The sequence below is a fragment of the Clytia hemisphaerica genome, unplaced genomic scaffold (genome assembly GCF_902728285.1).
Source record: "Clytia hemisphaerica strain Z4C2 unplaced genomic scaffold, Clytia hemisphaerica genome assembly, whole genome shotgun sequence".
Taxonomy (NCBI): Eukaryota; Metazoa; Cnidaria; class Hydrozoa; order Leptothecata; family Clytiidae; genus Clytia; species Clytia hemisphaerica.
In genome coordinates this window covers 297,795-311,185 of record NW_027103281.1, presented here as the reverse complement: position 1 = coordinate 311,185, position 13,391 = coordinate 297,795, and the positions used below count along the sequence as shown (strand labels likewise).

Here is a 13,391-nt window from a genome sequence, read left to right as displayed (position 1 = left end):
CTGGTAGATTTTCTTTGTTGGTCTCTGTTGTATCTGTCATTGGTTGCGGTGGTTGTTGATTTTCATGGTCGTTGCGTACTTCTTTGATAAATCGTTTTATGAGGCCAACTGGGTATCCAAAAAAAAAACTAGCGAGGCATTTTATATCAAAAGACAAAAGCCAACAATTAATGTGCAAAGACTTTCTAGACCTATTCTATTGTTTAAGTAATAAGATCCTTTTCCTAATCTGAAGAGGATCTCATTACTTGAACGGGGGAGTGGGTCTGGAGAGTCTTTGTATATTAATTGTTATAATTAATTATTCTCTCCTTTGAGATTTTAACGTCAATACTTTTTTGTTTAGAAATTTGATAATGTTTTATTGTTTTAACGACATTTTATTAATGCATTTTATGAAGGTAATTACCTCTCTTTTTCAAATTGTTTTTAGAATTTGTAACTAGAATGCATTTCATTCATTTTAATTTTACTGTACTGAGGATGGTTCTCTGTTGAGAAGCCGAAACGTCTACTTGAAATAAATTTTACCAAAAATGAACATGAAGCTTCTGTCAACTATAAACTTTACACTTAAGTTGTATGAAAGGATTGATTTGTTTAATTATATCAAAAGGAAGCACAATCCAAAACTTTTATTCACGATGAGAAGACTTGAGATGATGAAATGTAAACTGGTTCAAATAAAAATGGATATCGTATTCCTGAAGACATGTTTGAGAGAGGAGTTAGTACCAACCTTCGCGAAAACTAAATCAAAGACTATCAACAACAATAACAAACTTTACAAAAAAGTGACGAGATTGATCATCGGAGAGGAATTGACTAATAAACACGCTACTCTACGAACCATACTAAAAGACATTGATAAATTAAAGAAATTTATTGAAACGAAAACGTCATCCATACTTTATATGGCAATCGTCTGCAAATGCAACAAACGCATCCCAACTAAACTCGCTGAAGTCACACAACGACATAATAAAAAGCTGAACAATCTACGAGCAACTAAAACTACGAAAGAATTTGATGAAAGTAAGAACTTCTGTGATCGTACGATATTCAATTACTCCGACTACGTTTTATCAGACGATGAAAAAGTTGCGTTGTCACGTGGCCTTGACCAACACATACCTTCGAAACTAGATTCAAACGAGATACAAACACAATTCGAAATGTTTTACCAATTAGTCACGAAATCATGTCCAGTCATCACTGAGGAGGATATGGAGCAGTTGAAAACAAAAATGAGATCCACCTGTAGTAAATATGAACAGGTAAAAATCCCTACAGAAAAGAAAGAAGTAATTGAGAATTTGACGAAAAATGAGAATATTGTTCTGTTGAAATTAGACAAAGGAAAAGGAGTCGTTCTTATGAATAAAATTGATTACGTTAATAAATGTAATGAACTTTTGTCAACAGCACAATTCAAACAATTGGATAACGACCCCACCAGACCGACTGAACGTAAAATGCAAAGTCTACTACGGAAAATCAAAACACACCTACCGGATGAAGAACTTTACAAAAAACTTTACCCCACCGGTTCAGCACCAGGCAAACTCTACGGAACGGCCAAGGTACATAAATTAAAGACAGGTGAAGGTATCGATAAACTTCCACTTAGACCAATCGTCTCAAATATTGGCACTGCAACATACCAAACAGCGAAATATCTAGCTAAACTTTTATCACCATTAAATAAATCAATATACAGTGTCAACAGTACAAAAGCGTTTCTACATGACCTTGAATCAATTTCAATCGCAGACGATGAGGAAATGGTATCATTTGATGTAGTTGGCTTATTCACCAATGTCCCACTGAAACACACGATTGATATAATTTTGAACAGAATTTACGAGAAAAATGAAATCAAAACAAACATTCCTAGAGAAGATATGAAACTTCTCTTAGAAATGTGCACCAAAAATGTCCACTTCACATTTAATCAAAAGATATACACCCAAATCGATGGAGTAGCAATGGGATCCCCTCTTGGACCAGTAATTGCAGGCATCTACATGGTTGATCTAGAAACCAAACGAGTACCCGAATTAACAGAATCGATCAAAGTCTGGAGAAGGTATGTTGATGACACATTTTGTGTAATAAAGAAAGGCACTTGCTCAAATATACTTGAGAAACTAAACGAAAACGAAAACGAAACTAAAATCGATCATGTAAAATTTACTCGTGAACAACAATGTAACAATATGCTTGCCTTCCTAGATGTACTACTTGTCAATCGTTTTGGAACAATCGACACTACCGTCTACCGTAAAGAAACCAATACCGATTTATACATCAACTGGCACTCATTCGCACCTGAAACATGGAAAAAAGGCACATTGAAAAACTTAATTAAAAGGGCATTCACTATTTGTAATCAACCGTATTTTTTAAATTCGGAGTTACAGCACATTGAATTAGTGTTTACAACCATTAATGGATACCCAGTTGGCCTCATAAAACGATTTATCAAAGAAGTACGCAACGACCATGAAAATCAACAACCACCGCAACCAATGACAGATACAACAGAGACCAACAAAGAAAATCTACCAGTTACCAGTAAAGTTAAGATTTATTTACCATACGCAGGAAAACAAGGAGAGTTGATTACCAATGAACTTAAGAAAACTGTTAATAAAATCTTTGATAAAAAGTTAGTGACGCAAGTCACATTTAAATCAAAGAAATTGAGTTCTTGCTTTAATGTCAAGGACACAACCCAAACGAAACACAATCATAACGTAGTTTATAAAGTTAAATGTCCTGATTGCCCGGCTACTTACATTGGGGAAGCTGGGAGACGCCTACAGGAGCGCGTTGATGACCATGGAGGAAGAGATAAATATAGTCACGTACTTAAACACTCCATAGAGCGCGGACACAATAAAGTCAATATAGAAAACTTTTCTCTCTTGGGAAAGAATTTCAAAACTGAAGGACAAAGAAAAACTAGCGAGGCATTTTATATCAAAAGACAAAAGCCAACAATTAATGTGCAAAGACTTTCTAGACCTATTCTATTGTTTAAGTAATAAGATCCTTTTCCTAATCTGAAGAGGATCTCATTACTTGAACGGGGGAGTGGGTCTGGAGAGTCTTTGTATATTAATTGTTATAATTAATTATTCTCTCCTTTGAGATTTTAACGTCAATACTTTTTTGTTTAGAAATTTGATAATGTTTTATTGTTTTAACGACATTTTATTAATGCATTTTATGAAGGTAATTACCTCTCTTTTTCAAATTGTTTTTAGAATTTGTAACTAGAATGCATTTCATTCATTTTAATTTTACTGTACTGAGGATGGTTCTCTGTTGAGAAGCCGAAACGTCTACTTGAAATAAATTTTACCAAAAATGAACATGAAGCTTCTGTCAACTATAAACTTTACACTTAAGTTGTATGAAAGGATTGATTTGTTTAATTAATGAGTGTATGCTCAGTAGAGTGAGCCTTACGAAAACCAAATTGTCGAGAGTAGATTTGATTATGGTTTTCAAGAAAATCAGAAAGACGTGAGTACATCACTTTCTCAAAAATTTTTTCAATGTTAGATAAGAGTGAAATTGGCCTATAATTAGAGACTTCAAGGGGAGAACCTTTGTGTTTGAAGACAGGCACAACTTTGGATATTTTGAGAGTAGAGGGAAAAATACCACTGAGAAAGGAGTAGTTTATCAGCGCCGATATTGGCACAGAAATATCAAGTCTTAAAAGTTTAAGGATTTTTATAGGAATACTATGAGGACCACTTGCTTTATTTAATGAGAAAGAGCCAATCACCTTCGCAATTTCTTGATTAGTGGTTGGTGCTAAGAGGATGGAATGCAGATTTGGATCTTTCATGAAACTGCTGAAGTGGTTGTAAGAAGGCGGCATTTTTTCACGAATAGAATCAGCTATAGTAGTGAAGAAATCATTGAAGGAATTGGCTACTTTCTCAGGATCTGATGTCAAAGAGTCACCTGTGATGATTGAAATGGGTGATTCTGAGTTAGCCCTTGTTGAGATTATATCGCGAACACCAGACCAGACTTTTCTAGAGTTTTTAGAATGGAAATCAAAATATCTGATGTAGTGGTTTTTTTTACTACGTCTAGTCAAAGTGACTATCATATTTCGATACCTACGATATAATTCATAGAGTCGATCTTTGGACTCCTTAGTTTTAGCCTTAGCGTGTTTTGTTTGGTAGTGGTCACGTTTTTTTATTGACTTCAAAATTCCTGGCGTTATCCATGGTTTTGTTTTTGATCTAACTTGACGTTTGGTAAGTTTGACTGTGGGTAGATGTCTCTCTACAAGTACTTTCATTCTGTCATTAAAAATATTGAAACAGGAGTCTGGATTATGACCAAATCTCAAAAAAAGGGTGTCCCAATCAACTTCAAGAAAATCCAGAATAAATTCTTCTCGGTTGAAACGAGACCAGTCTTGCTGAAAAAAAGTATTATCTTCACTGGGAAACTTACCTTCAAATGATGGAAAGAGACAAAACTGGGGGAGATGATCTGATATGGAAAAGCATATGTTGCCAGATACAGTTCCATTATCAGATGGGCTAGAAATAATATTATCAATGAGAGTCCTTGAGTCCTCAGTTATTCTTGTTGGTAAAAGGATCTGTGGAAGTATAAGATTAGAATCGAGGATATCCATGAAGGACATTATTTCTGAATCATCCTCGCATTTTAAAAGATTAAGATTGAAGTCTCCAAGAAGGAGAGTTGCTTTTTCTCAGAAGAAATTTTACTAAGCAGAGGTTTTAGAAAATCTTGATTGAAGCCAACCATTTTTGGATGGCGATATATAGTACCAACAATGATATTGGTACTGTTTGGTAGGATAATTTCAGCAAAGCATGATTCAAGACTACATGAAGAATAGCAAACTTGGTCTAGGTCTGTCCTAGTTTGTAAGAGAAAGAGTGTGAAATATATAAGGCTACTCCACCTTTAGAAGATTCAGTTGGTGTAAAAAACTTTTCGTAACCTGGTATAGCAAAGTCCTCTTTTTTTTCGAGAGGACTTTCTGTTTCGGTGTCAACAAGGCTTTTGGTTTCTGAAATCCCTATGACACTAAATTTAGAATTGAGGAGGGCAAGCAAATCTTCAAGGTCGTCAAAATGTTTTGAAAGTGAAGCAATGTTCAGGTGAAAGGCAGAGAATTTAGATGGAGTGTTGGCTGCAAGCGATTTGAATTCATCGCAGTCAACATAACTACAGCTATGAGCTTGAAACTGAAATTCAAGCTCATCATCAATTTCGTCACTAAGGCTAGTGACGACCTTGTTGAGATCAGATATTAAGGATCGAAGTTTATCACTCATGTCACCAGGAGCATCACCATTAGAATTATTAATGTTTAATTCAACAGGAAAAGGAAGGGAGTAATTGATGCAATTCGGACAAAACCAGGTCCCAGAAAGGGAAAGGACTTCAAATTGTTTTAACGTGAGACCAGAGCATTTTCTTTGGTGGATCCAATGGTCACAAATATCACATTGGATTGAGTTACATTTTTCACTGACATTCTTAGTACAAACTGAGCAAGGGAATATTTCAGGCATAGATTCTAAAAAACAGACACACTCGGGACACACAGCACAGGTCAGGGCTCAGGCAGAGAATAAAAGGGATGGAAGAAACTTATACAAACAAAACTGACACAAATAGGTATAAAATAAAATAATCTAGATTTTTAAAGAAGAAAAAAGAACAAACCTCTGACAGGAAAGCAAAAAACCACGGAATTTGAAAAAGCACCACTGTCTTTGAATGAGAAAAACAACACTAGTGTACAGACCATAGCTAGCACACCATCTTGAAAAATCGTATTGGACAAAAGTGCTTAGCAACTGATTTGTTATGAAAAAAATTGTAAACTAATATGGCGGAGAAGTAAGAAAATTGTTCGAAGACCCGAAGACATGCAAAAAATATGAAATAAGCTACTCAGTAGTTTCAATGTTATTATCTGGGTTGAAGAAATTGTTGTAATATTTTAGTAGATGGTCCTTATGCGAAACTTTGATTTTGGCATTGCTGTTTTCCTTGGCTGTGACAACCAAGGATTCATTTTGAAACTTGTAGGAAAAGATAAGGTTTTCTCTTTTTAACGAACGACACATCCAAGAAAGTTCTCTAAAGTGGTCGTTGAGATTTTCACTGATGTAGATTGGCAAGTCCGGTAGTTCAAGTTCATTAAAGTTGACATTTCCAAGTTTCTTTTTGTTTTTTAAACATTTTTCTGAGTTTTTTCTGTTCACAAACCTGACAATTGTTCTTTTTGTTTTGTTGTTTCTTGTTGGTGGAAGTCTGTGGCATGCCTCTATATCGTTCTTCGTTACTTTCACATCAATCTTTTCCAAAATTTTAATTACTTTATCTTCCAGTTCTTCATCTCTTACATCATTGCATATGCCACTGACTTCCACATTATTTCGCCTTCCATATTGATTTTGCTTTTCTATGTTTATTGTTTGTTCCTTCTCACGTTGTTCTAGCTTGTTCACTTTATTTTTTAGATTTTCAACAGTTTTTTGCAATTTTTTGTTTGACTCGACCAAGTTTTTTATGATTACATTTTTTAGTTCGGTTATATCTTTTTGGATGTTGAGTTCATCTAGTGTTAATTTGTCTAGTTTTTCATTTATTTTGTTAAAGTTTTCTTTCATAAATTCTTTTTCTTGTTGGTTTTGTTGATTTCTTGTTGTAATCGACATGTTGAATGTTCAAGATGGTGTGAGCGCCAAAAAATCTTTAGAGCTCTTTACTCATCGAAGTCCGAGATGCGAATGAAACAAATGGCTGTCGTTATTGAGCTGGTTCATTTTTTCAATCGCGGTTTTTTTAGTAAACCCAGGGTAAGATTAGGCTACAATCTACCGTGAGAGGTCCTAAAGCCGACAGCCCAGCCTAAAGCCGATGGGGTCTTTCAAAGATACAAACTAAAATAAAAACAAACTTTTCGCTGTGACGCAACGAAGATACCAAAGTGTCAACTAAACTGAGAGATTTGATACACTGAACCAATCGAACCAAATAACAATAATTGCTTCTTATAACAAAACATATTTTTTTATTGCAATATGCACAACGTCATAAATGACAACATTAGTAACAGCATCATAAAAAGTAACGAGATGTTTTGATTTTCCAAAGCACACGAAAATATAAAAGAGGTCTGTGTACGAGCGTGCTCATTTGAAATGTTACGTAATCAAGCCTGGTTTCTATTACTTTACACTGGCACTTGGCTTGATTGCGGGGCTAGGACTTTGTGTAAGGATACATACATATATTAGGCCGTATATACACGTATATTACATTATATTAGGCCGACCCTAAAAAAAAAATCATTCGTTTCATTCTGTCTTTATATTTTTTCTTTCTTTCACTGAAAGAAATGTGTTGCTATTAATTACAAAAAGCTGTACTTTGTGATTTTTTTTCTAATAATCAACTAACTTTTCATTCTAATAAATGAGTCTAGGTAATTTTCTAGTTGGTGAGTTGGGGAGTTGCTAGTTTCGAGTTGGGATGTTCGTAAAACTTTACGGCGACCGAAAATTTTCTAATTTAAACTAATGTAGCCCAAAAGTACAAATTTCAAATTAGCCAGTACCAAACATATTATTGACTTTAAGATCATGAAAATGGTAAGGTGCTGGCTAGCAAAGCCAAAATACTTAGTACTGTTATGTCATTGTCATAATGCTGACAACATGACACGTTCTTGTAAAAATATTGACAAAATCTTTAAATACAATGATTGTCAAACAAATTCCCCAAAAAATATTGATCATACTGCAAGTGATGCATATTGTATAAAAGGATATAAGTTGACAGTCATCTTAGCCTCAAAAAATTCGTAGAGATAGCTTATAGAGCTAGAAAAATAATGACACTTTCTTTTGTCATTTTATCATTGGAATTGACACTTTTTAATAAAAATTTTGATCACATTATAAAATACAATGGTTCTAAAGTCACTTTAATCAAGAATTATATTTATACTCAATGTGATGCAGGAAATATAAATGGATATGAATTGGCAGTAGAAAATAGCTTTCCATGCTCTCAGCGCACGTGTTTAAGGCAAATAAGAATATTACAGATGGTATATGTATTATACGTATTATATGTGTTATATATTACTCTCATATTACATTTACTTTCAAAATCGTACTTTTGATGTATGTTATTCTTTTTCGGTAGCCGGTAATTTTTTAACTCCCCAACTCGAAACTAGCAACTCCCCAACTCGAAACTAGCAACTCCCTAACTCGCGACTAGAATAGTTTCCAAACTCCTAATAAATTGATTTTAATATGCATAACACTATTCATTTGATCTTTAACGTCCAGAAAGTATGCTAAATAAACAAATTTTTTGAAGAGTGTTATATAGGAACGATGTAACAGTTTGAATGAGTCATAAGTAAAGGTTTTTAAGAAGAAAGTTTCATCTGTTATCTATTTGGTTCTAATGAAAAAAAAAATGCGGCCGGGTGGCAATGGAAAAAAATTTCACCCGGCCGGTGGACCGGAAACTTTTTTTCTTTTAGGGTCGGCCTTATTTATTACATGATAAGAATACAAATAGATGACGTATATTACAATTATTATGTATTACATGACACCTTGCTCCTATTCTAGTAAAGATAATATATGTTGTCAAAGAGTACACTTAAATGAAGAGCTGTCCGATTGCGGGCCTTCCATAAATAAACATCCAGACTTATAGGTGGTAAAGAGGGCGTTGATAGTTGCCGCCTCATTGATTCGATGTTTGTTATTCAAATTAGTGCTACCGCATCCGCCCTTTTTTCAACTTCGCGCCATTTTTACAATTTAGTCTGTTTGTTTCTTGATGGAAACCAGTCCAAGTTGTTTTGTATTTTTCCCGCACAAGTCACTTTTATTACAAAACTGTTATTGTTTTAAACATGAGCAACTGATCCAGAATAAAAGGTAATTATTTTTACAACTCGCACTTTTTAATTACATTAATTGACATCTTGACATTACAGCTATCTTGTTAGATGTTTTGTTTCGAGAGTTCTAGCAATAGTTTATCGTTCAACTTGGAGAGGGAATGTTTGTAAACATAGAATTTTTTTCATAACAGTTATTTCGGGGGTCCGAATTAGGCTGGGCTGTCGGCTTTAGGACCTCTCACGGTATCACAAAGTGCTTTATTTGAAAATCTACAAACCGTCTGGAATTTCGAAAAATAAGAAGAAATTGCGATTTTTTAACAAGATTGCAGATTTTTTCATTTTTAAGCACCATACACCATCTGAAAGCTGAGGATTTCAGCTTTCTAGTGGTGAAATTTGTTTATAGCTATCATTTCCAGCTCATTAGCGATAAGCTAACGTTTAACAGTCATTGGGCCGATTTTCAGACCTCACCAGCAAAACTCTCCACACCCCGCCACACGGAAGACTAAATTTTTTTTCAGCCATTTTTGGCGCGATAAATACCAAAGTTATCAATCAATCACTAAATTGTACTCTCCCTATCACATCACAGATTGTTGAAATGTAAGAAACGTGAAGTGGGTTTTTTTCGAAAAGAAAACTTTAACGATGTAGTCACTAAAAACTAATTAGCATGCTTTCATTCAACGGAACGAAGATATCCAAACCAAAACAACATTTTGCACGCAAGGAATTTTTTAGTAGACCTTTTTACCGTGAACCAAAAATAATAAAAAGAACCCGGTGTTTTTGTGGTTTTGATCATTGAAAGTTTTAGTAGTTTAATAGCTTTGCCCCTGGTGCCAGTTTTGTGATCAATTTCATCAAAATTAAGTGTTGATAGGACATCAGATGGAAGATTACCCTGGAGGTGAATAAATAAGATATTCATTACTTTTATCAAAGATTTTCAGTAATAACCAAGTAATAACAATAACCAAGCTTTCCAACATCACAAGTCGATTGGAATTACTTTTGATTTCCTATAGAAATTAAAAAAGTATAAAAATCGCGCCAGTAAGTTTGGGGCAGGTGGTGGTGCGAACAAAAATTTTTTCGATGGCTGCCAGATCGATTGAGAAAATAACTATACTTTAAAAGAGCAAATTGCTTTCCCGGATTTTTATCTGTGTCTCCGCACCAGAAAATCAGCGAGAAATATGATGCGGGTAAGTGATGCGAATAGAACAATTGTTCGATAGCCGCCTAAGGCGTTTACTTTCTTTTTTACACAAGTTATCTTAAATTTTATTTGACGTCAACTAAGAAGGTTTCGTTTCTTTAAAAAAACAGAGAAATTTTAACAAAAATAAAAAAATATGAAAAAAACGACCAAATTTTGTCAACAAATGCCTCCTCTTGCTGCAACATCTAACAAGGAAGAAAATGGAAATGACGACCAATGCACGGAAAAGAACTGTATTAAAGATGACGATAATATGAGAATTGAATGCCAAAAATGCCAGAGGACAGTACACTATGCATGCACTGGACTTACAACATATCAATTAAAGCTGTTCTTGAATATAGGATATCGTAAATACCAGTGTATAAATTGCTGCTCAATCGATGAAGAACTGAATAAAAAGATAATCAATCAATCAGTAAGAATCAAAAGCTGCGTCGATAGCCACAAAAACAATAGTGAGAATGAGAGGAGACTGAGCTGTGTTGTTAAGGAGCTGCAAGCAAGATGTCAAGGATATCTAAGGGAGAAGAATCAAGTAACTGAAATAATTCAAACAGAATTTTTCGTCTTGGAAACAAAACTCGTAAACAAAATCGAAGAAACCATAAATGCGAAGACTACAACGGACCAAGAGAAAATTCCTGCTAAAAGTTACGCTGAGATGGCGACAACCAGCAACGAATTAAACATATCCAATATCAAACAGCTTCTCCGTAGCGAGAAAGTCGAAGAACAAATTGAATAACAAAGAAAAGAATCTAGGGATGCCAACATTATCATCCATGGCGTTAAAGAGACCAAAGATAAAGACGATAATGACTTCATAGCCGAGATACTGAGCGACGTCAACATCAAGACAGTGCCAACATACATTTCCCGTATAGGAAAGGAGTCTGCTTACATGCATACGATCAAAGTTGTGTTTAAAGACACTCATTTTAAATACAGATTTATGAAGCAGTTGAGAGAACTAAAGAGATCAAAAGTACGACAAAGTTAGCATAACTGACGATTTAACCAAATCCGAACGCGAAAAAGTTAAAGAGTGGCAAAAGAAAGCGGACGAAATGAATCAAGCGATGTCAGAGAAGGATCATGTAATAAGAGTCCGAGGAAATCCTCGTGACAAGCTTTATTTTAAGAAAGTATTTTGTAAACGATCAGTTTAAGAGGCCCATGCGCGCCTGAAACCGTATTTCTGTTTAATAATAATAATAATAATAATAATATCTTGCTTTCAACAAACTATCATATTTCAGTTTATCGGCGATCCAAAAAATATCTGCAATCTGATTGGTTAGAAATAGTACAATATCTTGTATTTTACATGTACAAAATATAAATTGACAAAAATATGTTGTTGCATTGTAGCGGTAGAAGCAATCTAATCTCACTTTGCTACAAAACTGTCCTGCGTTTTTTTCCAACACAAAAAGTGCATTTTTTGGTCACAGATAAACCAGTTATCAGACATTTGCTCGTACAATATGGAAATATTTCACTCGTTCCGGATTCTCCTATATAGACTTATTTCTTTGATTTTAGGTCTAACCCCCGTCTTAAACCAGACCTGATCAATATTGAACTTGTTGAACCAATCGAACAATTGAACTAATGTAACTCTGTGAAAAATTATGATTGATGTTTGATTAAAAAAATTAATGGAACTCTAACATAAAAATTGCGACCATTAAATAAGTTCGACCAATGGGTTGTTTAATCTGTTCTATAAACCCAATTTTGTGGGACAAGTTGGTGCGACTCCGCCCCCATATATTAACTTCTTTTCAAAGCCAAATTGAGAAAATTACTTCTGATAACAGATTACACACTTTTCCTGTATCCTTTTTAGTAACGCCACAGACGGTTTGTTGGGGTGTATTATTCCACCATGATATTGCAACAGAGGGGCTGCAGACTTTATTCCAAATTTTTTACGGCATTTTGTTGGCAATCTAACTCTCGCACCAAATTCCTGCTGTCTTTGAAGAATTGAAGATCACAGTTTGAAGATCACAGAATGAAACAATTAAGAGGTGTTATGAAGGGAGAGATTTTCAGCCGCCCGTCAGGCAAGGCACTGAAAGGCAACGGGTGCCAAAAAGATCTTATTGGTGGAAATCAAATAAATAGTCCACCGCAAAGGAGCGTTACAGAGCACTCAGTTAAGACCACCTTTAATATCATTGAACTAATCAAACTTTTTACTGACCAAACTAAAGGTTTAGGACCAAACTCTATTGTTTCCGAAATTGTGTTTGTTCGATTAGGATTGATTAATTATTTCAATCGAACTTTAATTGTTTGATGGAATTTAATAAGTTTGGCTGTTGGATTGGTTTGACAAGCTTGATTGATCGGTTCCCAGAATGAAGGAAGTCCAAGAATCTAGGGATTGTTGCGGGTGGACAGGCGCTCAAAGCAAAGGCGTTTTTATTCTTTCGGCACACTTACAAATGTTTTCTATAAAATAGATATTAAAATAACAAATTTAGAAATAATAGTATATAACCTTTTCTCTATAATTGACGTCAGAATCTATTGTCAACACTTGTCCAGTCCTGTAAAGTGACTGAGCACTGTCAGTGATAATCTGAGAGAGAGAGAGAGTGAGAGAGTGAGTGAGAGAGTGAGTGAGAGAGAGTGAACCATCCTATCAAAGGAACTGGCCTAAAATTTAAATATCCTAGGAAATCACTACGCTGAAAAATAATGAAAAGACTAGAAAGATTTTTCTGGACCCAAAAATGCCAAAAATTGGGTCTTTTGGACTTCGTGAAAAATCTGTTCATTACCATTAGTTTTTCCTAATTTTTTATACAAAGGCGTAGAATTACAGTGTGCTAAATATGAAAAAGTTCATTTTTCGAACCAACTTGCAAAATTTTAAATTATATATTCAGTTTTTGTTTATACATTGCCTTCATTAAACTTTTATTATTTGTTTTATAAACAGGTAGGTCCATAAAAAAAATTGCTTGTTTTCCTTAGGAAATACGGTTGTGACGTTTTTCTTGTAGAGATATGGTGAAATCATTTTCCTTGGAAAATACGGTGTAGTTAAATTCCTTTGGAAAAATGTTTTTTTTCCTTTCAAAATACGGTCTATTTTTCGCGAGATTTAGGTGTAATCATTTCCATCAAAAAAACTATGTTATTATTTATCTTGGGAAATATTTTGCCATTATTTTCCTTGGG

The 13,391-nt window shown here is 34.4% G+C and overlaps 1 protein-coding gene across 1 annotated transcript; it reads left to right on the top strand.

Moving 5' to 3' along the window:
• The first annotated feature begins 431 nt into the window (after positions 1-431).
• Positions 432-3,050, top strand: LOC136802580 (uncharacterized). Its single transcript, XM_067059333.1, has one exon. The coding sequence runs from the start codon at positions 537-539 to the stop codon at positions 3,048-3,050; it is 2,514 nt and encodes an 837-aa protein (XP_066915434.1). The 5' UTR covers positions 432-536.
• The last annotated feature ends 10,341 nt before the right edge of the window (positions 3,051-13,391 follow it).